The following is a 26,141-nucleotide window of genomic DNA, read 5'->3' on the forward strand; positions in this document are numbered from 1 at the left end:
CCTTGGGCAGGTAGACAACCAGGAAGTTGGCCGTCTCCGTGAATCAAGCTGTATGGGGACAGGGACACGGGGCTTCTGGCACTGGAACAGAGTCAGTCTCTAGGGGTGGAATTGGGGACCCCTCCTGGCTGAAGCCAACCTGCTGGTCCTGTAACCTCCCTGCGCCTGGGCCAGGTAGCACACCCCCTACCCCCGCCCAGTCAGGGTGGTGAGTGCTTTTCCTTTTCTTGCTCTATTCCCCAGCTCTCCAGACAGTTCGGAAACACTGATCACACTGACCTGTCACTCCAGCCAGCAGAGCCCTCCAACCTGGATTCCCGAGGGAAATCCCAGAGGAGCGCCCACCCCACCTCCAGCATTCCCACGTGGCAGGCAGCGTGGACTGGCTGTGCGAGATCTCATAGCCCCACGTGTGGCTCTGCAGGCCGCCCGCCCGGCCTCACAGCCCAAGGCTGCCTGACTAGTTCGTGTGGGTCCGAGGCCCGCGGCGGGGGCTCGACGTTTGCTGAGAGGTTTTCCATCATTTATTAATGAGCTTTGGCAGCAGCCTGTGAATTAGGGCTCAGCTGGACACATAGGCTCTGAGAGGCTGGGCGGGCAAGGCTGCTGGCTTGCAGGGGCTTGTCATCCACGGCTGGAAGATGCTCGGTGCTTCTCCCCCCACCCCCCTGCCCTCCCCCACGGTGCTTGTCTGCTCAGAGCCAAACGCACGCACTGCGGGCAAAAGGTGGCTTCTTACCACCGCTAGGGCAGGGGCAGGGGTTGGGGCTGGGCCAGGTACACAATGGTAGACCCGCCTTTGCTGCCAATGCAGTCCCAGCTGGAGCCGCCGTGCACCGGCTCACCCACGTGCCTGTCCGCGCGCACCCGCTGTCATTCAGGGAGAAAAGCATTTCAAGATGGGAGCTAAAGTTACAAAGTGCCTCTCCCCTCAGGGCAGACACCACGGGGAGAAAGCACACCAGGCCCTGTGCCAACGGCCTCTCCTGCTTGACCTGATCCTCACCCACGGGGCGGGTCCTGTGATTGTCCTGGCGAGGGGAGCAGGAAAACGAGGCACGGAGGGGCTGAGCAACTTGTCAAGTACCAACAGCTCATAACAAGGCTCAGCCGACTGCCAAACTGTCCCCCAGCCCCCGGGGCCCACTCCTGGCGGCCACTGAGCTGGGTGTCGCATGAGGAAAAAGCATGTGTTTGGGGACCAGATCATGGCGTTCAAGCCCTGCCCTCCACTTGCACTTTATATCACTTCCGGGAGCCTCAGTTTCCTCCGCCGTAAAATGGGCACATCAGTACCCACCGCTGGGTCTTCAGAAGGATTTGGTAGTGAACATAATGGTGGCGTGGCAGGAGGCCCAGGCAAATCCATCTCACAGGTCCCCTTCCTTCGTTCTCAGAGGCTGACGGTAGGAAGAGGGTGAGTGACAGTTCCAGGATGGGGGGCAGGGGGTGAGGAATCGGGGGTCATGGCATTGATATGAGGAGGGCTGGAGCCATTTGCCCCCCACAGGCTCATGAACGTGGGTGGAGAAAGCCACCTCGCCAAGCACCATCTAACACCCTTATTTCTCTCACAGATTCCCCCAGGGCCCATTCAAATCAAGTTAATTCTGGTGTCCAAAGGTGGACAGCCCATAACTCAGAGGCATTAGATGTAACATATTCCCGGCTCGCGCCGCTGACCTGGACGAGCTGCGTTTTCCGGCTGTTTCTTGAACGGGGGCGGGAATGGGGGGCCTGGGCGTCGGGGGCTCTGTCCGCAGACAGGGAGCGTCCTGCCGGAGCGGACCCTGCGCTGTCTCCGCCCGCGCCGGTCTCACCGGGAGGAACACAGCTTGCTGAATAAGGAAAGTTTTGTCCCCACACTGCGGTGGCTTCTCACGGGGCCTGAGGACCTGCAGGTTTCAGCCCCGGCTAAGAAAGGAGGCCGGATGGAGGGCCCGGGCCTCGCAGGGTCCACGCCTTGGCCTCCAGGTTGGCAGCATTCCCTCCGTCACATCGAGGCTGTGGGAAGGTCTGAGAGTGTGTGTGGAGTTGGACATGGGATCTAGGCAGACCTCTGGGTTTTCCTTGTTGCTCTCACTTCAGCCTATTTACACGGTGGCGATTTTTACTTGGGGTTTTGTGTTGCTGAACATGGCGCTTGCCTGACGGCGGCCACCCGGATCCCAGCGATGGGTCGGAGTGCGCCCGTGGGTTCAGCGCTAGAGCAGCCGCATTTATCGTGTTACACTTGGCTCGTGCTCCGGGAGTGATTTGTTGACTCAGGAGGGTTGATGACAAGCAGCGCGTGGCATTGGCATCTCGTGAACAGAGAGGCACTGCGGGGCCCGCCAGAGCCTTTCCGCTTTGCTGCTGGGCACCCTGGTAGCATATCTGGGGTAGTTCACCCGCGGGGGGTGGGGGGGGAGTGCAGGGTGGATGTTCTTCCCACCGTGGACATGAAAACGGGGCCAAGAGAAAGCCATGCCCCCCCCCCCACCCCACTGAAGCCCCTTCGGAGAAAGGTTCAATGCAATTTGACCGGCATGAATGGAGACCCCGGCTCAGGGGGAGACAATTTGAATACAGTGCCGGAAGTTGCAATGATGGGGGTGCGCACAGAGCATCAAGTGCCTGTGAAGGAAGAGGGGAGACAGGTCCAGAAGTTTCTTGGGAGAGGTGGCTCCTGACCTGATGACTTTGGGGAGTTCACACAGTGAGGGGGAGAAGGGAGCCTCCGGGCAAGGGAAGAGCTGGAACTAAAATATGGTCCAGAAGAACGGGCATGAATGAGGAACCCTGCACAGCTGTGTGTTTGTTTTTTAATGTATTTTTATTGATTTCAGAGAAGGAAGGAGAGAGAGAATCATTGATTGGCTGCCTCCTACACGCCCCTCACTGGGGAGCAAGCCCACAACCCAGGCATGGGCCCTGACCACTGAGCAACACCGGCCAGGCATGCACAGCTCCTTGTTGTTGGAGGATGGAGTCAGCTGTGAGACTTGGACCAACAGGAAGCAGGCCGTGATGGCTGACCTGTCCAAACTTTGTCTTGCATCATTGATGGCAGTGCAGAGTCCCGTGTCACCAGGTCACCCTGCAGGTGATTTTGAGGGAGGCAGTGACAAGGCATATTTAGGAGATAACATCGCAAGATCAGCTGATGGATGAAATCTAGGCAGAGTGCAGAAGGAGGAGGAGATGAGACACCTACCAGTGAGGGTGGGGGCATAAGACAAGGAGGGGCGGTGGAGGATCACCAAGGCAGGCTGATCTTCAGTGTGAGCCATGCCAAGTCTGGTCCCTGCTGGGCACCCAGGTGGAGGTGTCCATGGGGCAGTTGGATGCTGGGTCTGAAGTTGCAGAAGCTGTGGACTGGGGACCAGAGCCTGAGAGTGGCGAGAACCACCAGAGTGCAGAGGTCGCAGGAAGTGTGAAGACAGGAGTGGGGCGGCAGAGGAGAAACTCTGAGAAGAGAGACTGAAGAGGACAGTCAGGGAGAAATTGGGAAAGCACACGAGAGAAAGGCCACAGAAGCCAGAAAAGAAACCTTTGAGAAGAATTGCAAAGGTCCAGGATGTTGAGCTGATCCCTTGAAATGTCGGGGTGCAGGACACTTCAGGGCAGCTCTGGACAGAGAGTCACTGGGGCAAGACATCCATCTATGCTGAAAATTTGAGGGCCTCTAGCTGGGGGACCCCAGAGTGAGGTCTCCAGGCTTTGTTTAATGTGTGTATGCCTGAGCCTAGGATTGAAGACTCTGGTCGAAGTCCCTGTCCTCCAGGACTCGTGCACCCACTGCCCTGAGTGGCTCCCCAACCCCCAGGCAGGAAGTAAGTTCCTTTCCAGCAAGCAGTGCATGGCTGAGCTCACCCAGGGTCAGGCGGGGGGCCTCAGCACCCTCCCCAGCCAGCCCGTGCCATGCCGTCCAACCCCCGGCCACGTCTCCTGCGTCCAGGTCCATTTCATTTGCAGGTGATTGACACACCACCTTCTCCCTCACCCTGCCTGGCTCTGCCATCCCACCTGAGCACACGATTCCAAGGAGACACACCCATCATCTTGGTGCACTTGGGTGCCTAGCATGGTACAGAAGCTGGTGAGAGGGATGCTCCTGAGATGGTCTAGGGAGCTCACTGAACAATCCATCATAGGGGTTGGGCCCCCCAGGCCCTCGCATGGCCAGCTGGTGCCTGTGTGTAGTACACACAGTGTGTGATGGTGGTAGAGCCGAGTGGCTTCAGGCCTCAAGCTCTGAAGGCTGACTGTCCTGGGTTCTAATCCCAGCTCTGCACTGAGGATCCGGGCGGCCCTAGGCAAGTCACTTAACCTCAGGGCCTCCCTTTTCTCATCGATATAAGGGGATTAGTGATAACAGCAGCACGCATGTGAGAGGGTTGTCGTGAGGACTAAATGAGTTAACGTTGAAAGCACTTAGATCAGTGAGGTCCTCCATAAGTGTTAGCTGCTGGTGGTGGTAATGGTGGTTGCTATAGTAACAGTGTTGGTTAGCATGGGAGCAGCTACTTGACCCCAGAGGGGCTGCCCTCCGCAGGCTTTGGCCCTGTGTCCCTTGCACACCTCCGGAGACTGGTGAGAAATCAGGACAACTGCAAACTATTAGGACAGAGGAGGCTTCGAGTTTGAGCTGCCGGACTGGGCCGCCTCCTGCGAGCACGGCTTATTCAGATGGATTAGGGAGAGGGCCCGCTCCTCCTCCCTAGCTGCCCTGGGAAGGAGTGATGGGTAATTGATGAAGAAGCCCCGAACAGGAGATTAAATGAGTGATGTCCAGACACTGATTGCCTCCTAATCAGGTGATGAATGCGGCTCCCCACACCTGTTTCCAGCAGGCTTCCATCCGGCCTCCCCCGAGGCTCCCAGTGAGCACAATCCTGCTCATTCCGGGCCTCTTGGTTTGCTCTTCGCCAGCATTTCTCTTGCTTAATGGTGAGGAGCTGGAGTATGGCTTCCCATTAACTTTTATCCTCCCCATAAACCGCCTGCTTGACTCACAGTGACAGTTGTTCCGCTCTGTTCCCGGGGGTTCCTCCATCCTCATCTGCTCACAGCCAGCCTGTCACGCCTCAGCCCCACCCACCAAGGCCCCACTTGGGGGCCCTGCTGTGTCCGTGGAGGTAGGGAAGCCGGCTTTTACATTTTATTTACTTTTTTCCTTTTCATACAAGCAAAAGCCTCAGGTCTTAGCTTCAAAGTCCCTGGAGGGAGCTGAGGCTGAGTGAGCTGGGCCTGGGAATTGAAGGGCCTGGAGACAGAAGGGCCATGGGGTGCCTGCCCTGGAACCCTGAGCCATCAGCAGAAACTGAGGCCTCTGGAAAGGACTGGGAGGGGCGCAGGAGGACAAGTGAGGGCTAGGGACCACGTCCCCCAGGAGGACAGGAGTGAAGCAGCTCTGAGAAGGCCACTTTCAGAGGTTCTAGTGTCCCTAAGCCAAGGTGGCTTTCCCAAGGGGATGGATGATTAGTCTGAGGATGGACTGAGATGGGGGCACAGATCAGCTTTGGGGAACCCTCCTTCTCTACCCCAAATCAGCCGGTGACCTGGAGTGAGGCTTTTGTCCCAGAGCCTGGATTCCGCCTGGCCTTCCTGCCCCAACTCTGTCCCCCACCCCTCAGAAGGACAGATCTTTCTAAGAAACCAAGTCTGGAGAGAACCAACATGGGGGCTTAGGTAAACGCCTGTACTCACCGCCTCCCACAACCACACCGGAAAGCTGGCTGAATGAAGTCCTACAACTAGAGAAGAAGAAAGCACACTGAGACTGTAGGAGGGGTGGAAAGGGCTGGACCAGCACCCACGCAGGCTGCTTTTTTAATGGGGAGGGATATCATCTCTACGGAGGCCGCCCATGAGGAGCAAGGGGCCCCAGCATCACACCAGACCCCCAGCCCAGGCTCCCAGAGCTGGGAAAAGGTCCTGTAAGTATGGGCTGTATAAACCAGCGGGGATTGGGGTTCAGTGACACAGAGGCTGCTGGAGACCCAGGTATTTCATTTAAAGGGCCAGCACACAAACTGAACTTACAAGGCCCCACTTACTCTGAGCTCCAGCACCAGGGTGAGGCTCTGGGGGACCCAGACACATATGAGGAGGAACTGGATTGTCTGGCATTAGATGGGGTGGGGGATTCCTCGCAGGGGTCTTGTTCCTATGCTGGGACCTCCCCTGTCGCCAGGCTGACTGGCAGCCTTATCTGTGTCTCCATCAGCCCAGGAACACTGTTTGCTCCACTCTGGGGATTCCCTGAGACCCGCTCCATCCAATTTGCAACCGCACTCAAGCTGTTTGCAGCAGCTTTTCTATATGAATAGCCTGTCCTTGCTCAGACTTCAGACTTTGCTAAAATCTCTCAAACAAGCTGCAGCTGGTGACAGCTTGCCCCCAACATATCAATAAAGAGCCCAAGACCTGGCACTAGCACCAGCCTGCCTTGCTTCACAGCTGGGCCTCACCTGGGCACCTCCAACCCCAATACAAATAGCAAATAGCAGCCGTCTGCTGATCCCAATGTAGCTCCTGCCAGGTGGCCCCTGGCAGTGGCTGACTTTGCACCTCCCTGGAGGCCCTAGAGCCAGTGAACCCAGTGAACAGCTTTAGACCATAGCAGATTACAGCTCTACACATCCACAAGAGACAGACTCAGTAAGCACCAAAGCCCCACTGAAGCAAGTCCTGCTCCATACGGGTGTCTCCTGAACACAGCTCTCCCCACTGTAGTCATAGCTGGTCCTCACAGCCAGTTGGGTTGGAGGTTAATTCCTTCCAGTGACACCAACAGCAATCAAGACTTAACTACAAGACTATGCACACAACCCACAAAGGGGCACACCTGGAGTGCCCAGCTCAGGTGACTGGGGAGGCTGAGCCACTGGGCACTATAGGACACCTACTATGCAAGGCCACTCTACCAATTCCAGGAGACATAGCAGCTCTACCTAATACATAAAAACAAACACGTCACATATGGAAGCAAACTACTGGATAGAGTTCAAAACCATGATTATAAGGTTCCTCAAGGACTTTAATGAGACTGTCAAGGATCTTAGTGAGAATGTCAAAGACATGAAAAAGGACAGTCAGAAATTAAGCAGACAGAAATTAAGTATACACTAACTGAAATAATTTACAGGGATTCAACAGTAGAGGGTTCTGAGAATCAAATCAACTACTTGAAATATGCTCATTTTGAAAGCTGCCATGGATGAGTCCATGTCAGTCCTGATAGGGGACAAACCTGGCCAGTACCCTTCAGATAGTGGGACCAGCTGCCTCTTTGTCATGAGAGCAGGAGTGATGATAACAGCTTATGCCCAGCTGGTGTGGCTCACTGCTTGAGCACCCACCTATGAACCAGGAGGTCACAGTTCAATTCCTGGTTAGGGCACATGCCCAGTTTTCAGGCTTGATCCCCAATAGGGGGCATGCAGGAGGCAGCTAATTCTTTCCCATCATTGATGTTTCTATCTCTCCCTCTCCTTTCCTCTTTGAACTCAATAAAAACATACTTTAAAAAATGGCAGCTTACGTGTTTTAAGCACTTATGATATCCCAGGCATAGTGGCATTCAAACACTTGTTTAATCCCTCAAGCAGCCTTTGGAAGGTTTTCCCATTTCTGAGCCCCATTTCACAGATGGGAAAAATGAGGCACAGATCAGTTCATTAGGACCCCAAATCACAAAGCTAGTAGGTGATGAGAGAGCCAGGACTCAAACCCAAGTGGAATGATTCAGAACCTGCCACCTCTATGGTATTCAGCCACAGGATGATCTAGGTATCGCCTCAACTGGTCACCCTGCATGGAATACTGCTTTGAGAAGCATTTAGACCAAGCATGTCAAACTCAAAGGCTAACATGGGCCAAAGAAACGAGGCATGCAGGCCGTAAGTTTGACATGCTTGATTTAGACTGTGATCAGGGGAAAAAGGACTGTAATTGATTAGCAATGTCTGCTCTGAACTTGAGGAGGGAAGAGTCAGAGCTCTGCAGGCCACTCAGGCATCACAAACCTTTGTTGATACTCTGGGTGGGATCCTTCTTTATTATGGGGCTGCCCAGTGCATTGTAGGATGATTAGCAGCATCCCTGGTTCCCACCCACTAGCTACCAGTATCACCACCACCCCCAGTCCTGACAATTAAAACTGTTTCCAGACTTTGTCTCCTGGAGGCAAAATTGCCGGTTGAGAACCCTTGCAATGGGGGATTGGCAAAAGAGCACTGAACTTGAAGTCAAGAGAACAGGGTTCTAGCTTGGCTCTGTCACCATGGAAATGGCCCTACTCCTCCACAGGCATCAGGTTCTTAATGTGTCAAGTAAAGAGGAAGAAGTGGATGGTCCCAGGAGCCCCTTCTAGAAGCCTGTGGTTGCACACCGTGGTTCCCTTCCCTCATTCAGGCCTTCAGTTAAAACTCTCAGGAGCATAACTTTCCAGAGGAAACCAACAGAAAAGCCTGGAAGCTGCAGCGAGCTCTTTGACCCCTTGGAGCTTCATATTTGCTCCTTATTAAAGGAGAGAAAGAAACAAAGGGAAAAAAGCATTCAAATCTTGGTACTAAGATTTCCTCCAAGCTGCAGTTATCAAGCAGACACGAATAGAAAAATCACAGAGAAAATAACCGAACACCCATTTCTCTGTGTTAGGAGAGAAAACCAACTATTGGTTGGGGAAATCTCCCCAGCTCCGTTCAATTATGAATCTCGGCAGGAAGCCTGGAAAATCCCGGCTTCTCTGCAGCCAAGGGTTGGAGGAGGCGGAAAGCGGGCGCGGTAGGTTCTTGAAGAACTCACAGTGAGAGATGAGGAATGGCGGGTGGTGAGAGCGAAGCCAGGATCCTGCCTCCTGTCGAGGGCCAGGATGGGTGGGGGGGATGGGGGCCTCTGGGACCCTAGAGCTGTATCTGAGGTCTTCCCAGCAGGCAGTCCTTGCGATGGCAGCACCATGTGGGAGGAGACGTGGTTCCAGGGCTTGGTTCATGGGCCACCCCCGCAGGTAGGAAGACTGTTTCTTATTGGAATGGAGGAGAAGTCGCCACTTCTGGAGCTGTTTCCATGCTGACTCCAAATGGTCTCATGTCCTGTTCCTCCTGGGAACTGTGTGAAGTCCATTGACACCCCACATTGTCCATCAGGAAACAGATGCTGTACAGCTAACTGGTCAACCAGTGCTTGCTTTCCCACATGACTGACACCTCAAGAGGCTGAAACTCACAGGTCACACAGCTTCCACATGGTGCATGGGGACCGGCGATCAGCACCCCCATCCCACGATACAATGCCCCTTCTCCCACATTGGCCCTGTAGTCTCCAGGGAGCCTGTGCCCGTTTTTGTACCTTGTAAAAGTGTTGCAGGCCTGCCCTGAGGAAGGAAGTATGACTTCGGAGCCTGTGAGAACTGGGTTGGAAGCTCCTTTCCCTGAGGAAGGTTGGCTGGTTGGAGGTTAGGGTTCTCCTGGTTGCAGGCACAGAAATCAACTTCTTCTGGCCTGATCTCCAAAGAGGACTTTATTGGGTGTGGGGGGTCCCAAAGCATTGAAGGGTTTAACAGCCAAGACTGAGGGAGGGGAGAACCAGGAGCTTTGTAGCCGGCATCACAGACCACTGAGAATACCCCGTTGGTGAACTCCCCAACATCCCTAGTCCCTGGGTCTCCTCTGATCCAAAGCCATACTCCCAAGAGTGCATCTGATTGGTCAAGCTCAGGACAGATGTGGGCTAGGATCTCAGGGGGAGGGGGGGTGCGGGATCACCTATGTGAGGGACCCATTCCCACAGGTACACCTCAGAGGCACATCAGAGCCTCGATATGGGCTTGGCAGTGGGCAGATGGCCCACCCTTTCTCTCCCCATTTCCTGCCCCCTGAGTCACTGCCAAGCTGTCCAAGCACAGAATCCCTAGAGCCCAGGATCTAGAGCAGCGGTTCTCAACCTGTGGGCCGCGACCCCTTTGGCAGTCGAACGACCCTTTCACAGGGGTTGCCTAAGACCATCCTGCATATCAGATATTTACATTACGATTCCTAACAGTAGCAACATTACAGTTATGAAGTAGCAACGAAAATAATTTTATGGTTGGGTCACAACATGAGGAACTTAATTTAAAGGGCCAGAAGGTTGAGAACCACTAATCTAGAGAGATGCCTCAGTTTACCAGACTAACTGATCTCCAGTTTGAGGTCTATAGAGATAAGAGTTTGGGGCAGAAATAGAGTTGTCTGGGGAAGGGGCTTGAACCAGAACTGGTTCCGGACAGACCCCATCACCTAGTGGACATTGAACCAGAGCCCAGCCCCATTGCAACAGGTGCCACCTTCCTGGTGCTGATGACAAGGGTGGCTTCTCCCCCAAATCCTCCACCGTCCTTCCTCTGGGTTGTCCCATTTGGGGGAAACAGCCTACTGGACCTAGTTGTCACCTGGACTGCTAGAAATAGGAAGTGGCTTGGAGATGGAGACCTCTGCCTGCTGCCTGGTCAAAGACTAGAACTGAGGGAGGAGACTTGGGGTCCAAGTTGCTGTAGAATTCATCCTTCTCTGTCAGGTCTGAAATGCTGCAGGTTGAGGCCCAATGCTCCTTAGCATGGCTCTCTCCTTGTGAGTGACAGGGAGCGAGGGGGCAGCAGGCTGAGTCCAAGGTCCTGCTGGCCTCCTCACCCTGCACTCCTGGCAGCAGCGGCTACTGGGGCTGCCATGGCCCGTCTGACAGCTGCAGGAAGCTGCCGACTGAGCCAGAGTTTAAATGTGTTCCTCCTCACAAGGCGCTCCAATGTGAGGGGAACAAATGAAGAGAGAGCTTGTTAATCCTGGGGGAGTGCATCCTGCAATCTCCCGGCAGCTGGGCTCCTCTGAGACTAAAATAAGATGCCCAAGAGGCCCCAGGGTGGGGCCCTACAACCTAACAGGTCAAGTGACACCCCGCCAGGCTGGGAATAAAATCATAGACGTGCAGAGCCGAGAGAGGGACTAGAGCTCCTGGCATTAGCCATGAAGAGACTTTCCAGCTTAAGGAAAGCTCGTGGTGGCACCTTGGAACCGGTGGCATTAAATCCAGTCCTTTTGCAGGGCAATCCAGGCCACCTCCCTGACTGCAGCCCCACCTACATTTTCCAGCCTCAATCGCCACCCCCACACCTGCTATTTTCCTAACTCCCTAACGTGCCTCTGTGTCAGAACCATCAGACATCTAATACTACTTCCCCCTGGCTCTGTGAGCCCAGCCCCTTCCCAGAACTGCCCAGATGACCCATCCAACACTCAGGCCCAATTCTTTGGAACTCTGTGAACCTGCCACCTCCCTGTAGCCTGTGCCAGTCACTGGCTGCTGTGTTCTAAGGTGATGTGTGCACTCATCTCTCTAAGGAGGCTATACGTTCTTGCTGGCAGGACCCATGTCTTTGGGCTCCTACAGCCTGGCATCAATAAATGACTGCTGAATTAAAAGGAAGGATGAGCAAAGGGCTGAGTGGATGCACCGTGTTTACATCAAAACCCAAGCAAGATCCTATAAGGGCAACGAGGCACCTCAGTGATTCTCAGCAAGAAAAGAGCATGTGTGAAACCCTGGTTGTCGGTGTGGTCATTGCCCAGGGACACTTTAGTCAGAAAACAGGTCTGTTCAAAGGCATCTCCAAGAAACAAGGAGTTAAAAACTGTATTCTCACCGTGACAACACCATCAGGATTTATCCTTCTCAAAACGCTTTGACCACCATGGGCCTCCCCTCAGCTCTGAAAGATGGTAAACTATTTCCCCACTTTCCAGGTGGGGAGAAGCTTTCCTGACCTCAGCCCTGCAGCTGAGGCCAGGTTCCTCAGTGGAGGCCTTGCTCTCAAAGCGCTGGACCCCTCTTGCAGGCTTCTTCCCTCGGTCATCATTGAATGACTAGAAGCAGTAAGCTCCAGAATGGCAGGGACCATGTCTGTCTTGGTTTTTTCTTGTATTGTTGATTATGGCTATAACTGAAACATGCCAAAACGTATAATGTCTTGAACGTAAAAGAAGTGGATTCATTGTTCATGAAATAGTGGGTGGTCCTCTTCATAGCAGGTTTCCTCCACAATGGGATTCAGGACCCAGGTCCTTTCCATCTTGTGGCTCCCCCATTCCCTGTGGCTGGTGGGAAGGGTGGGGGGCAAATGGAGTTGGTGGGGGCACATGGAGTTGGTGGGGGCACACCAACTTATCCAGAGCCTTATCCAGAAAGGGCACACATCACCTCTGCTCACACTCCATTTGCCAACCCAGTCACACAGCCACATCGAGCTATAAAGGAAGCTGAGAAACAGTGCAGCCCTGTGTCCAGTAAGAAAGGATGGGAGTTATTAGTGAGCAGACACTCTGCTGGATCCCCAGCATCTAGCACAGCCGTGGGCAAACTAGGGCCCGCGGGCCGGATCCAGCCCGTTTGAAATGAATAAAACTATTGGAAAAAAAGACCGTACCCTTTTATGTAATGATGTTTACTTTGAATTAATATTAGTTCACACAAACACTCCATCCATGCTTTTGTTCTGGCCCACCGGTCCAGTTTAAGAACCCATTGTGGCCCTCGAGTCCAAAAGTTTGCCCACCCCTGATCTAGCACATAACAGGAGCTCCATGAATATAAGTTGGGTGAAGGAACTGAAGGTCATAGTGGCTTAACAGGGTTTCAGCCGGGAAAGTCCAGCTGAGTCCAGGCCGCCTCTCCAAGCCTGGAGTTTCTTTATCCGACAGCCTGCCTAGCTGCAGCTGGAGAGAGGCCAGCCCTAGGAGGACGCCAGCGGATGCCAATTGATAAATCACAGCTATTAGGAGTGTTCTTTGGAGATAGCATGGAAGTCAATGAATTATGAGGGAGAGCTCTGAGGGGGGAATTACAGGGAGCAAAGAGCTCGAGGGTTGGGAGAAGGGAGAAGCATGAAGCCTGGGTTGACAGCAACTTGGAGCACTGGCCTGAATACCTAGCTGGGCATCGGCTCCGAAACCTGTGTGATGAGCTGAATTGTGTGCCTTCAAATTCTTACATTGAATTTGCAGGGACACAATTGAAGTCTTACCCCAGTGCCTCCCAATGTGACCTTATCTGGAGTATGGGTCTTTAAAGAGATAACCAAGCTAACACGAGGTCATTAGGGTGGAGCCTAATCCAGTATGACCGGTGTCCTTATGGGAAAAGGCAATTTTGGAGATGGACAGACACACACAGGGAGAACGCCATTTGAAGATGAAGACCAAAATCAAGGTGATGGTCCCACAAGCCAAGGAACACCAGTGATCGTCAGCAAACCCCCGGACGCTGAGAGGCCTGGAACGCATCCTTCCTCAGAGCCCTCAGAAGGAACCAACCCTGCCCGCACCTTGAGCTTGGCCTTCTGGCCTCCAGAACGGCGAGACCAGGTATTTCTGTTAGTTAAGCCACCGTGTTTGTGGTACTTTGGTACGGCAGCCCTAGAAACGAATACTCCTGCCTCTTTGCACTGGAATGAACTTGGCCAAGTCATTTCCATCCTGGCCTCTGGCCCCTCATCTGCAGGCGCATCGAAGGACAAGAACTGGGTCTCCCCAAACCAGGCACACCGATTGCCACTGCCTTTGTTCTTTTCACACCTGCTGCTCCTTTCAGGAGTGGCCCCTGCCCACTCAGGGTCTTCCAACCTCGGGTGACTCCATGGAGACTGTACCATCAAAGCCCATCTGAGCCTGTCATGTGAGACCTCAGCCCAGCTGCTGCACCCCATTGCTGCTCCCTACCCATGCCATACTGTCTGACTTTCTAGAACACAAGGCCGGCCTACCTGCACACCCTCTGCCCGAGCATCTCCATCTTCCAGTGACAGGTTAATTCAGCCTCAAACATCAGCCAATGCCCTTAGCCCAAGAGTTTTCCCACCAATAAAGCGTGTCCGGCACCCACATTCCCCCATCATGCTCCAGCCAATCAGAACTACATGTAGCTCAGAGAGCACACTATGTCCTGCCTCCAGGGTAGGAGGGGTAGGGGCACACTCTGAATTCTGGTGGCCTAGGTTCAAGTCCTGGCTAGGGCACCTAGTAGTGTAGGGTTGTGATGAAGGTGACAGAAGTTCATAAATGTCAGATGCTTAAAAGTAGTGCCTGGCACATAATAGGTGCTAAGTAAATCCTTGCCATCATTCTTTTTGTGAGATAACACTCTTCCCCCAAGTCCTCACCCACCAGCCTGGCCAAAACCCTGCCACCTCTCAGTTCTCCACCTCCATGAATGCCTCGTCCTTTCTGGAGACATACAGCCCTCCAGTCCTGCTAGTCCATTCCCACAGGAGGTTAGGGTCAGGACAGGGACCAGGCTCACAGATAAGCAGCTCTGGGAAAATACCAGAGGGGAAGTCATCCTGGCAAGTGATTGGCACCGGGAAGGGGAGCTCCTCCCAGGTGCCCCACTTTGAGATAAGGACTTGGTCCATTTGGCCCTTGGACCAGGGCCGTGACCGGCATGCAATGACCCAATGTACAGTAGGACACAGCCACTTCAAATGATTACAAAGTTCAAATTGATAGCCATTTAGAAAAATATGTTGTTTTCCAACACAGATGATTCACATGAAGCTGGTGGAATGTCTGACCCCACGTGGTTCTCATTCTCCCGCCTCCTCCCGTCTGAGCGGCCCCAATCAGCCGCTGGGCCCCTTCTGGGACTTTCCATTCCTCCAATTGACTGGGAGGATGGAAATGGTGAGGATATTTTGAAATCCCACACCGGTATCTGTTTGCAGATGTGGGCCCACACCTGAGACCCCAACCTCAGCTTTGAGCTCAGCCTTAAGTTTGGGATAGGAGCCCCGGACCTAAAACACCTCCAACCCCTTCCCCTGCCTGCCTGCTCTTATCACCACCCGAAAAGAGACTGACAGTCACTTATTTCATCTTTCTGTCTTACCAGTCCCCCCAGAACGGGGGCTTAGGGCGATGCCTACCTCGGACCTGTAGCTCCAGCGCCGGGCACAGTAATGTGCTCAGTACAAACAGTGTTGTGGGAAGGACGGTGCAGGAAAGCCCCACTCAGCGCCCTCTTCTCCTGGCCCCTTTGGCTGTGTATTCACATCCTGTCCTGGGGCCGGAAGGGGCGTTCCACATGGGCCTCCTTCTCCAACAGCCCTGCCCACCCCCAGCTGCCTCCACTGAGGCCTGGAGACACCATTGGAGAGCATCTGAAAGTCCTGGTCAGTCCTGGGGAGAAAGACCAGTGGCCTAAGGGTTTCCTGGAAAGGCAGCGTCAGGGTGGGGCTGGAGGAAGCAATGAGACTTTGAGGAGCTGGACTCCAGGGGCCACGCTCTGCCACATGCACCCAGGTGTCCCTTGAGCGGAGTCTTTAAAGTGGGCGAAGACTTTCCTTTGCAGCGTCAGGGAGATTGTCTGATCGTCCACAGCTGGGCCTCTGAAGCCAGGGTAGTGAGGACAGGTGCTTCAACATCTCTAAGCCTCTGTCTTCCGGCTTCAAAAGAGCCTTATTACAAAGATGAAGTGGGCTGATGCATCAAACGTGCCCAGCGTATGAGCTTTCGTCGTAACCTGGGCAGGGCTTGCATGCAGGCGGTGTTTATTGGGGGGTCCTCCTAGGGACAGGCACGGGGGAGGGCTGGGAGGAGTGGAACTGAAAGAGAGGGAGCACCCATGCAGGAGTGACCCTGAGTGGATCATCCCTTGACTCAGTACTGCTGGACCTGCCTCCCTTAAGCAGGTGGAGTGGATCTAAGCCTGGAGGACGGGAACATTTATCCACCAGCTCCCATCCTCCTGCTCGAAGCTAGTCCCTCGAGCTTTTAGCGTCCACACACACAGGTGCAAGGCAGCGCCCCTGGGCCATCCACCCAGAGCCATGGGGCAAAAAGCAAGAAATAACTGAATCATGGCTCCGGCAGGTGCTGCGAGGGTGGAGCTGGTGGCTGCATCAGTGAAGGCTGGAGTAAAAGGGGGACAGAGAGGCACGAGGCGCGGCTCAGGGTGTCCGTTCGCTCTCAGTAGGTGTCCGCAGCTGCCGGTTAGAGCAAGTGAGGAGCACGTGAACTCGTGCTTGTGAAAAGCAGTAAAGGGTGACGCAGGTGATCACCATTATTAAGTCTCCCTCTAGCATTCTTTTCTCCACGGTTCCCTTCGTCACGACAAACCTCTGAGGTGGCCCATTGTGGGGCACCCTGGGATGACTCACAGGGTGACCAACTCATCCCCGTTTGCCTGGGATTTTCCTGGTTTTACCTATGTCTTTGTTCCCTGAGGCCTGGTCATCCTAGCTCAGGGCATGTAAATAAGGGCATGACCTCAAGACACAACCAGCCCAGCCCAGAGGCTCACATGCTGCAGGCACACCCTTCCGGCACCACGGTTCACATTCCATTCACCTGCTTCCACGTCCAGGCAGATCTGTGCTCATTTCAGACACACCACCACCCTTTCCCTCAGAATCAAAGATTTGGTTTCCTTTCCTTTAATAAGCCATATTGGTTCATTTTCATACATCGTAGAAGACTCCAAAAATACAGAAAAAAATCTAAAGAGAATTTTAATTCGCTCATAACCCTATCACCCAGAAACGAAACACTGCACACACTTGAAGATATTTCTTTCCAGATGTTTCCTTTAACAAAGGTGGTTCATGATGTAGGTGTACATTCCTACACTCTTAGGGCAGGGAGAGCTCCCTCTGGCCCAATTCCTGAGTTTGGGGTGTTGTTTTTTTTTTAATATTTTTTATTGATTTTTAGAGAGAGAGGAAGGGAGACGGGGAGAGACAGGAACATTGAAGTGAGAGCGGAACATCAATGGGCTGCCTCCTGTAGAGATGAGGTTAGCAAAATACATTGGAAGAGATTTGGAACAATTGTGTGTATACCCAGGCTAATGTTTCAAAACCTGAGTTTTATTTTCAGATCGAATGTATAAATATATGGTTTCCTCATGTCTGTCAAAGCGTATTTTCCTTTTAGCATTACCAGTGTTGGAGCAAGATTTATTCCACTGGTCCCTACACTATTCGTTTCCTTCTAGGATTTTCAGCAACTTTTGGATTAATATCAACTTATGGTTCTTTGGGTTAATATTCAAGATTGAAAGCACTCAGACACCTCAACAAAAGGAAGACAAAATCCAATTGAAAAATGGGCAGAAGACCTGAATAGGCATTTCTCCAAAGAGGACATACAAATGGCCAAGAGATGAATGAAAAAATGCTCAAAGTCACTGATCATCAGAGAGATGCAAATTAAAACCACATGAGATATCACCTCACGCCGATCAGAATGGCTATCATCAAAAAGATCACCAAACGACAAGTGCTGGCGAGGATGTGGGGGAAAGGGAACCCTAATGCACTGCTGGTGGAAATGCAGACCGGTGTAACCACTATGGAAAACAGTACGGAGTTTCCTCAAAAAATTAAAAATAGAACTTCCATTTGACTCAGCAATTCTACTTCTGGGAATATATCCTAAAAATCCCAGAACACCAATCAGAAATGACATTTGCACTCCTATGTTCATAGCAGCACAATTTGCAATAGCTAAGATTTGGCAACAGCCCAAGTGCCCATCAGTAGATGAATGGATACAAAAGTTGTGGGACATTGACACAATGGGACAGTGGTTCTCAACCTTCCTAATGCCGCAACCCTTTAATACAGTTCCTCATGTTGTGGTGACCCCCAATTTCATTGTTACAAATTGAACATAATTAAAGCACAGTGATTAATCACATAAACAATATGTAATTATATATGTGTTGTCCGATGGTCTTAGGCGACCCCTGTGAAGGGGTCGTTCGACCCCCAAAGGGGTCGCGACCCACAGGTTGAGAACCGCTGCAATGGGATATTATGCAGCTAAAAAAAAGGATCTCTTACCCTTTGGGACAGTGTGGATGGACCTAGAGAATATTATGCTAAGTGAAATAAGCCCGTCTGAGAAAGACAAATATCACATGATCTCACTTATTTGTGGAATCTAATGGACAAAATGAATTGACCAACAAAATAAGACCCAAGCCCATGGAACAGACTGACATACCTTGATGTGGGGTTGGGAGGATGAGAAGAGATAAACCAAGAAAACTTACATATTTACATGCATAGCCCGTGGGCAATAAGGTGGTGAAGACCTGGGATGGGTGGAGAGGGGCTGGGAAGATGGAAGTAAAGGGGGTGTAAACGGAAGACATCTGTAATACGATCAACAATAAAAAATATACACAAATAAGCGATAAACAGGTTTTCTTAAAAGTAAGATCTATAGGTATTGACCTGGAGCAATGTTTGTACATATTGTTCAATGAAAAAAAGCAGGTTTTAGAGTATAATTCCATTTTAAAAATAAGGGTATAGGCATTCTCGAAACCCGTTCATCAGACCCTTATAAACCGAAACATGCAACTCTCATATGAGCCAGCATTTGCACTCCTGGGCATTTATCCCAGAGAAATGAAAACTGAGGTTCCTCCCAAAACCTGTACCTGAAGGTTTATAGCAGCTATATTAGAAATAGCTGGAGTCCCGGCCAGTGTAGCTCAGTTGATTGGAACATCGTCCCGTGCACCGGAAGGCCATGGGTTCAAACCCCGGGCAAGGCACATGCCCAGGTTATAGGTTCCATCCCCAGCCAGGCCAGTACAGGCGGCCCACAGGGCCTGGAAAATGCTTGCTCTGAGTCGGGGGTATGGGAGCCAGGAAGGAGAGGAGGGTGTGGCTGGCCCATTCTGCCTTCTGCGTTCCCCACCCCTGGCCATCCCGACCCAGCCTACCCTGGTGATTCTCTGCCAGCGCCCTTACTCACTCACGAAAGAGGAAGCACTCGCCAAGCAGAGGGTGTGTGATTTCTGGGTCCAATAGCAGCGAACCTGCTTGGAGCCACCACCAGGGGCCAAGAAACATCTAAGTGCCTTTTACATCTTATCTTGTGCCAAATCCTTAGGCGATAAGGCCTGTGGTTATCTCTGTTCTACTGAGGAGGAGACTGAGGCAGGTGGTAAATTGTGTGTGTCTGACTTAGCACGGAGAACACGGTCAAAGTGCAGAGCACTCAAGGCACCACCTGAGACCCTCTGTCCCTCACCACCCTTCACCAAGCCCGCCCACCCACCAGTGGCCCCCGAGGCCTGAGTCCCGTGGGCCTGCAGGAAGCAGGGGCCTTACCCAGCACCCTCGCTCTCCGGAGGCAGCAGACGGCGGGGGAAGCAGCCAGGAGGCCGGCTAATGGGTAAATGACGGGAGGGCAGCGTGCCATGCCTCTCAGCGGCTGCTCCTGGTTAGACGTGCCGAGAGACGGACGCTGGCCTGATGCAGGCCCGGCTTCCCACTCTGTGAGGTCAGGCTGAGCTGCTGGGGCCAGCAGGGCGCTTGGCTGCAGCTGCAGGACATGAAGTGGGCCCAGCTGGAGACCGGCCCCGCCTGACCCTGCGGGGCAGGGCGGCAAGATGAGCTCCTTGCAGGAGCCGGGAGGCTGCCCCGGGTGTGAGGGGTTGGCTGGCAGGGCCAGGCCGGACACCCTGTGTGCCCCCCTCTCCACAGTGTCCAGTTCTGCCCTGGGCGTTCCCAGCCTGGGGGGGAGCAGGGGCTGGAAGAGCTGGATGGAAGGTTCTGGAAGGGAGGACTGCAGTCACTAAACTACCCACGGGTCCTGCCTCCCATCTAAAAAGGTGCTTCTCACAGTGGGGAGGGGAAACCAGGTAATCAGGAGATGCCCCGGCCTTTCTGGAAGTTTCTCTCGCTCCATGTTCTCTTCCTCCCTGAATCACCCTGAATGAGGGGATTGCAATCTGTTGTGCGGATTCGGCGTGTACCTGGGGGAGGGACTGGCCGTACCTATGTTTGAGAGAGGGGAAGATACGAACAGACAGACACAGCCCCTCTCCATACAGCCTGCAGCCCCCTCCTCAGCCCCAACCCCTCCCCCTACACAGGCCTGCCAAGCTCCAGCCTCACCGACCTCCCCTCCCCTCCCCTCCCCAAACTCGCCAGCCCCGCCCGCACCCTGTCTCCTCACTGCCTCCTTCTCTGCCCAGGAGGCCACCTCCACCCAGTCCCCAGTGGCAGATTCTTGGCCATTTTTTCAGACGTGGCTCTGCTGTCCCCTTGGGTTGGGGACCGCACATCCTGCTTGCCCAGGTCGGCTCCACTGGAGGTCTCTCGTCCCCGAATAGTTATTGATGGTGTGTCCTTTCACTGTAAATGGACGGAAGGCTCTGGAATGGAGGACTGCAGTCACTAAACTACCCATGGGCACCTTCCCATTGCGACGCCTGAGCCTTTCCTCTCTCTCCGTGCCCAGGGCCTGCCCAGGGACTGGCACACGTGCAGTGACCAGGTCCGGGGTGAGTGGGCGAATGAATGACCCCCTGGCACAGCTACCATGTCCTTTCCCTCTTGTTCCCTCCAGGGATCTACAAAGGGCACTGCTTCCGGATCAATCACTTCCCAGAGGACAATGACTATGACCACGACAGCTCGGAGTACCTCCTCCGTGAGTGTCCACACTCCTTGCTTCCTGTGTGGGGGGGGAAGCCCGGTGGCAGGTGGGCGGCTGCAGGAAAGACAGGGTCCGTGGGGGTGGAGAGGGTGCCGTTCTCTGGATGCGCTTGCACTCCCTTTCTGAGTCGGAGGATGGAGTTTTGTCCTGCATTGCCATGACGTGCTGGGGATCCCATGGAGTTACTTGGCTGATAGGCCCATGCCCGGGGAGACTGAGGCCTGGGGAGAGCAGATGGGGGGGGTGGGCGTCCCCACTCTTCGGGGCTGCTGGGTGTGGCTAGCTCAGAGGAGCTGGCTGCTGCCGCTGGGCCTGGCTGGGGCCAGGAGGCTAGAGATGCAGTCTTGCCCAGGCCGAGCGTCCCTGGGGGACTGTGACACCCGAGCACATTCCCCTGCCAGCACTGAACCCCCCACCCCTCCCCACACACCAGCATTCTACTCTCCAAAATCCAGAGTAGGTGGCACACTAAGACAGCCTGCTGAGTGCCAGACAGCCTGTAGGCGAAGGCGAGGAAGATAGCAAGAGCAGCCTCTGATACCTGGGCCTTAGGTGTCTTCAGCACAGACGGTGGAGCCCCATGAGCTGCCCCTTGAGCCCCTGCCCTCCCGTGTCCTGTGGCTAGGCTGGCCCCAGAATGGAGCAAGTCACCGAACATACTGAACCCGAAGGACCAGCCCAGCTCCACATCTCATCCCTCGGCCTCCCTGGGAGGCAGCGGCAGCCGCAGCCAGGGAAGGGGCCTGGAATGGGAAAAGCAGTGCTGCTTTGAAGTCATTTTCCCTTTCACATCAGCCCAGACACACGTGGAGCTGCTCCCAGCGGCACCCCCAGGGCCTCGGGCCCGGCTTCCTTTATGGAGAATCGATACCAGTGTCCTCGGAGGAGGCACCAATCACTCGGCACCTGCTTGTGGAGCTTTCTGTGTGTTATTTTCTAAGAGGAAGGATTTGAGTTCTGAGTCATCTGGTGAAATAGAACAGCGTGCTATTCTATCCGGTGGAGCCTGGGGCCGTGTCGGGCTGTGCTGGCCAGGCCCAGAGCCTGAAATAATTCGGCCAGATCTCCCTCCCGGCCATCCTCCCTCACCTTCTGCTCTTCCTCTCCTGTCCCCTCTTTCTGCTTTCTGGGGGCCAACACTGAAGCAAGCGGATGATATTCCATGGGGCGGCCATGAATGGCTGTTCAGGTTGCCCAACACTCGCTTAGACTATGGTATCAATGTCACCTTCGAGGTGCACAATGCGTGGCCTGCACAGCCATCCGGGGCGGCCCCTGGTGCTTAGCCGGCTGAGATGGCTCAGCTCAAAAATCCGCCCTGACTCAGAACTTGCCCTTCGCTGCCCGACGCAGGGCCAGCAGGTGGTTCCTGAGGCTGCGAGTGCGGGTCTGCCTCCATGGACCCACCCCAGGACTGCAGGAAGGAGGCCCTGGAGAAACAAACCACACCCTCTCCATGTCCCTCTTGGACGTGCCTGGCACACTATGGTTGTGGGCACCGGTGCTGGTTCTCCCTCTGCACCTGTCCCCTCATGGTCCCCAGGGCTCTGGGACCTCTTCCTGGACTGGCCTCCTGACACCTCAGCCGAGGGCAGATCACGTGGCTTCCTGAGGGCCCGGCACAGGGTGAATGAAGGGCGTTAGTGCAGGGCTGTTGACAGAGGTGTGGGCCAGGTTAAAGGATGGTGAGCACACCAGGGCAAGCTGCAGAAGGAGCCTGTACACTCCGGGGCTGGACTGGTAGAGGCCGGCGGGGACCTGGAGGAGGGAGCCGTGAGGACAGGCCAGGAACTGGATGCAGCCACCTCCTGGGCAGCCTCAGGAGGAGCCAGGGAGGGGCTCTCGCCTGCACTCTCCTCCCAAAGCCAGAGTCCAGAACAGGATGGATACGTGAAATGGGCATCCGAGGGGCAGACCAGGAGTGGGCCACAGACTCGCTGCCCAGCCTAGGGCTTCTGCTGCCCTCAGACCCCCCCACCCTCCACCCCTCAGCGGTGCCCCTGGGTTGGGCCCCAGGACTGGGAGGGCCCAGCAGGGATTTTCCCGAATAGAAGGATGGTGATGGCACAGCAGCGATGGAAGCTCCTTGGGAAGGAGGAGCTCTCCTCAAGTGTACGCTCATGAGGACACCAGCCAGGTCATTAACAAGCCCAGAGACTCCCCAGGAAGAGAAGGGGTGACCGGTTTGGGGCAAAGACAGTTGCTCACATGATTTACCTGGGCCGGATGGATGGCTCTGAGCCAGGCCTGACCTCAACCACCTGAGAGGCGCCGGGCTCCCTTCTCTCCACCCCTCTGAGCCCTTTGCAGGATGAGGGCGTCCAGGGAACCCCGATCCTGGCTTCTCTGGCCGGCACTGCTCACAGGCACGTCTCAGAAACCCACAGGAAACCTCCTCCCAGAGCCTGCGGCTGCAAGAAAGCAGAGGGAGGAAGAGGAGGTGGCGGAGAGAAGAGCTTCATTTAATGCCCCGAACAGACCCCTGTCTGTGAAGCAGGGCACACAGTGGTGTGCTCACAGAACAGGAGACAAACGCCGTCTTTAGAGGCTGGAACTCTGCAGACCGGCTCAGCTGGCTGAGGAGGCCACGCCTGCCAGCGCTCCCTGACTCCCTGTCCCTGCCAGGGCCACCAAGGGCCCACGTGGCAAGGTCTCTGCTGGGCTGGGAGACATGCAGGCCCAGGGGCAAGTCCGAGCTGGGCTCCTCTTCACGTCCTCCTTCCCCTCCTGCCCTTCCTTCTCCTGCCAGCTGCTAAGCAAGAGGACCCACATCCCCAAGCCCCTACTAAGTGCTTTATGACCCTTATTCCGTCAAATTCTCACAACAACCCTCAGGGGCAGGGTGTATCCTTTTCCAAGAGCTTCCATAATAAATGACCACAAACTGGGTGTGGAAGATCCTTCATGCAATCACACCTACAAGGACCTTTTTTCCAAATAGGCTCACAGTCACAGGTACCCTGGTTAGGACTTGGGCATGTGGGGATTTTGCCACGATTCAGCCCCTTACCAGTAGGTATTACTCGTCTCCCAGGTGATAAAGAGGGGACAGTGGCAGAGCAAGGGTGCAAACCTATCTCTGTTGGACACCACGGTCCACGTGTATCCCTCTGTCCAGCCGCCTTCTTCTCTGTGACCTCAGGAGGCCCTGCACTTCCACATCCTCACCAGTTACTGGGGTGATAACGACGAGATAATGACAATAGAGATAAAGGCTGTCACTCGGGAAGTTCGTGTCTGGCCAGGCCCTCGGCTAAGCTCCTTGTTGGTACAAAACCAACCGTGGAATGTAGGTACTAATTATGAACTGCATCTCACAAATGAGGAAACTGTTTTCTAGAGATGACATGACTGGACAAACACAGCCAGCAGCCAGCATGTCTCAGGGCAGGGCCTGCACCCCGACCCACCCAGTGCCAAAGCCTGAGTCCTTAGCCACCCACCGGAGCTGCCTCCTGACAACACCGCTTCCCTGCCTCCCAGAGGCCTCAAGGAGACTGTGTCCACGGCTCTCACGGTGGCCCCTGGTGCCACTGAGGGGCTCTCCTCACTTCTGGTGGCAGAAGTGTGACTCACACCCAGGGGAGCCTAAGCAAGACCTGGGCGGATGTGGCCTTGGCCCACTTGGTGTAACCAGCCAGGCAGGGCCATCACTTACATGGAACCCAGCTGCCCCCATCCTGCCCCAGCTCCCCACGCACCTCGGTACCCAGGGCCTGATGGGACTATTCCAAGTCAGGGGGCTGGGCCCTGGTTTTCAGAGCCCCTTGCCAGCATTGTGGCTGTGCCCAGGCGCAGGTGGCCAGCCTCACCGCCCTCTCTGCTCTGTCTCCTGCCCGGCCAGGCATCGTGCGTGCCTCCAGTGTCTTCCCCATCCTCAGCACCATCTTGCTGCTGCTTGGCGGGCTCTGCATCGGTGCCGGGAGGTTCTACAGCCGCAAGAACAACATCGTCCTCAGCGCTGGCATCCTGTTCGTGGCTGCAGGTGAGCCGGCCACTCTGGTTCCCACTGCAGAGAGCACACCTGGGGGGCAGGGGGCGGGAGCGGCAGACCATATAATCTGTGTGTAATTAACCTCAAAAGTCCATGTGTGTGGGGGCTGGGGCAGGGTGTGGGGAGCAAACGGGTACAGGGTCTCCTTTTTGGGGTGACAAAATCTTCTGGAACTAGATAGGGGTGGTAGTTGCACACATTGTGAATGTCCTAACTGCCACTGAATTGTGTACCTAAAGGGCTAGTTTTATGTTACGTGAATTTAACCTCCATAAAAAATAGTAAGTCCAGGTGTGCAAATACCACAAAGGGGCAGTACTATTGCCTCCCAAGCCCATAACAGGGGTGCCTGGCTACGCTGGGGGGTCAGGGAGGTGCCCAGGGGGACTCACAGATACCAAGACCTGAAGGAGTCGGCCAGGTAAAGACAGGGTGAGGGGGCGCGGGGCTGGCCAGGTGCAGAAGGAGCAGAGAAGCCCGTACGCCGGGGCAGGGTGAGCGAGGGGCTCGGGATCTCGAGAATTCCTGACTGCCCAGCTCTCCGGCTAAGAGACGACAGCCACCCCACTCTGGCCCCATGACAACCCAGAGCTACGGTAACAGTGACACCCCCTGCCCAAGGCTGCTCTGGGCCTCCAAGGAGACGGTTCTCTGCCCAGCCCTGTCCCCACTCTGCCCCTGGGCTCCACATCCTACAGGTCAGGAGGCACTGGATGCTGGTAATGAGCATTCCAGCAATGGTGGTGGCCCTGCCTCCTTTGAGAGGGCAGGGAGGGGACTCGAGTGGCGCCCAGCCCATGCAGGTGCCACCCATCGGTCATCCCCCCACAGCTTGTCTTCTCACCGTTGCTCTTGGAGAGGGAAGGCAGCTTCCATTCACATCCTGGAACTGAGGGCCTAGACAAGTGAGGGACCTGCTCAAAGTCCCTGCCAGGCAGGCGGGGCAGGGCCCCGTGTGCAGGTTCTGTGCGCTCTTCTACACCCTTCAGCTTGGCTTCCTTCCGGGCAGTAAACACGTGGGTGTGGGATGTGTGTGCGTATCTAAGGGCACAGGGGGATGCGTAAGTGTCAGGAGCATGGTGTGTCTGTGTGTGTGTGTGAACTATGGGGTGTGTGTGAACTATGGGGTGTGTGTGAACTGTGGGGTGTGTGTGTGAACTGTGGGGTGTGTGTGTGTGAACTATGGGGTGTGTGTGAACTGTGGGGGGTGTGAACTGTGGGGTGTGTGTGTGAACTGTGGAGTGTGTGTGCGTGAACTGTGGGGTGTGTGTGTGAACTGTGGGTTGTGTGTGTGTGAACTATGGGGTGTGTGTGAACTGTGGGGTGTGTGTGAACTGTGGAGTGTGTGTGCGTGAACTGTGGTGTGTGTGTGTGAACTGTGGGGTGTGTGTGTGAATTGTGGTGTGTATGTGTGTGTGTGAACTGTGGGATGTGTGTGAACTGTGGGGGGGGGTGAACTGTGGAGTGTGTGTGTGTGTGTATGTGAACTGTGGAGTGTGTGTGTGTGTGTGTGTGAACTGTAGGGTGTGTGTGAACTGTGGGTGTGTGTGAACTGTGGAGTGTGTGTGAACTGTGGGGGGTGTGTGTGTGTGTGTGTGTGAACTGTGGAGTGTGTGTGTGTGTGAACTGTGGGTGTGTGTGAACTGTGGGGGGGGTGTGAACTGTGGGGGTGTGAA

At 54.6% G+C, this 26,141-nt stretch overlaps 1 protein-coding gene across 1 annotated transcript in view; it reads left to right on the plus strand.

The window, feature by feature from the left end:
• CACNG4 (calcium voltage-gated channel auxiliary subunit gamma 4) overlaps positions 1-26,141 on the plus strand; it is a 52,684-nt gene that overhangs the window by 23,246 nt on the left and 3,297 nt on the right. Inside the window, exons 2-3 of the mRNA XM_036342125.1 lie at positions 20,382-20,465; positions 24,316-24,456. Of these exons, the coding sequence (XP_036198018.1) occupies positions 20,382-20,465; positions 24,316-24,456 (225 nt within the window). The remainder of the gene's footprint in view (positions 1-20,381; positions 20,466-24,315; positions 24,457-26,141) is intronic.

This window comes from Myotis myotis, unplaced genomic scaffold, assembly GCF_014108235.1.
Source record: "Myotis myotis isolate mMyoMyo1 unplaced genomic scaffold, mMyoMyo1.p scaffold_m19_p_17, whole genome shotgun sequence".
In the NCBI taxonomy this organism is placed as follows: Eukaryota; Metazoa; Chordata; class Mammalia; order Chiroptera; family Vespertilionidae; genus Myotis; species Myotis myotis.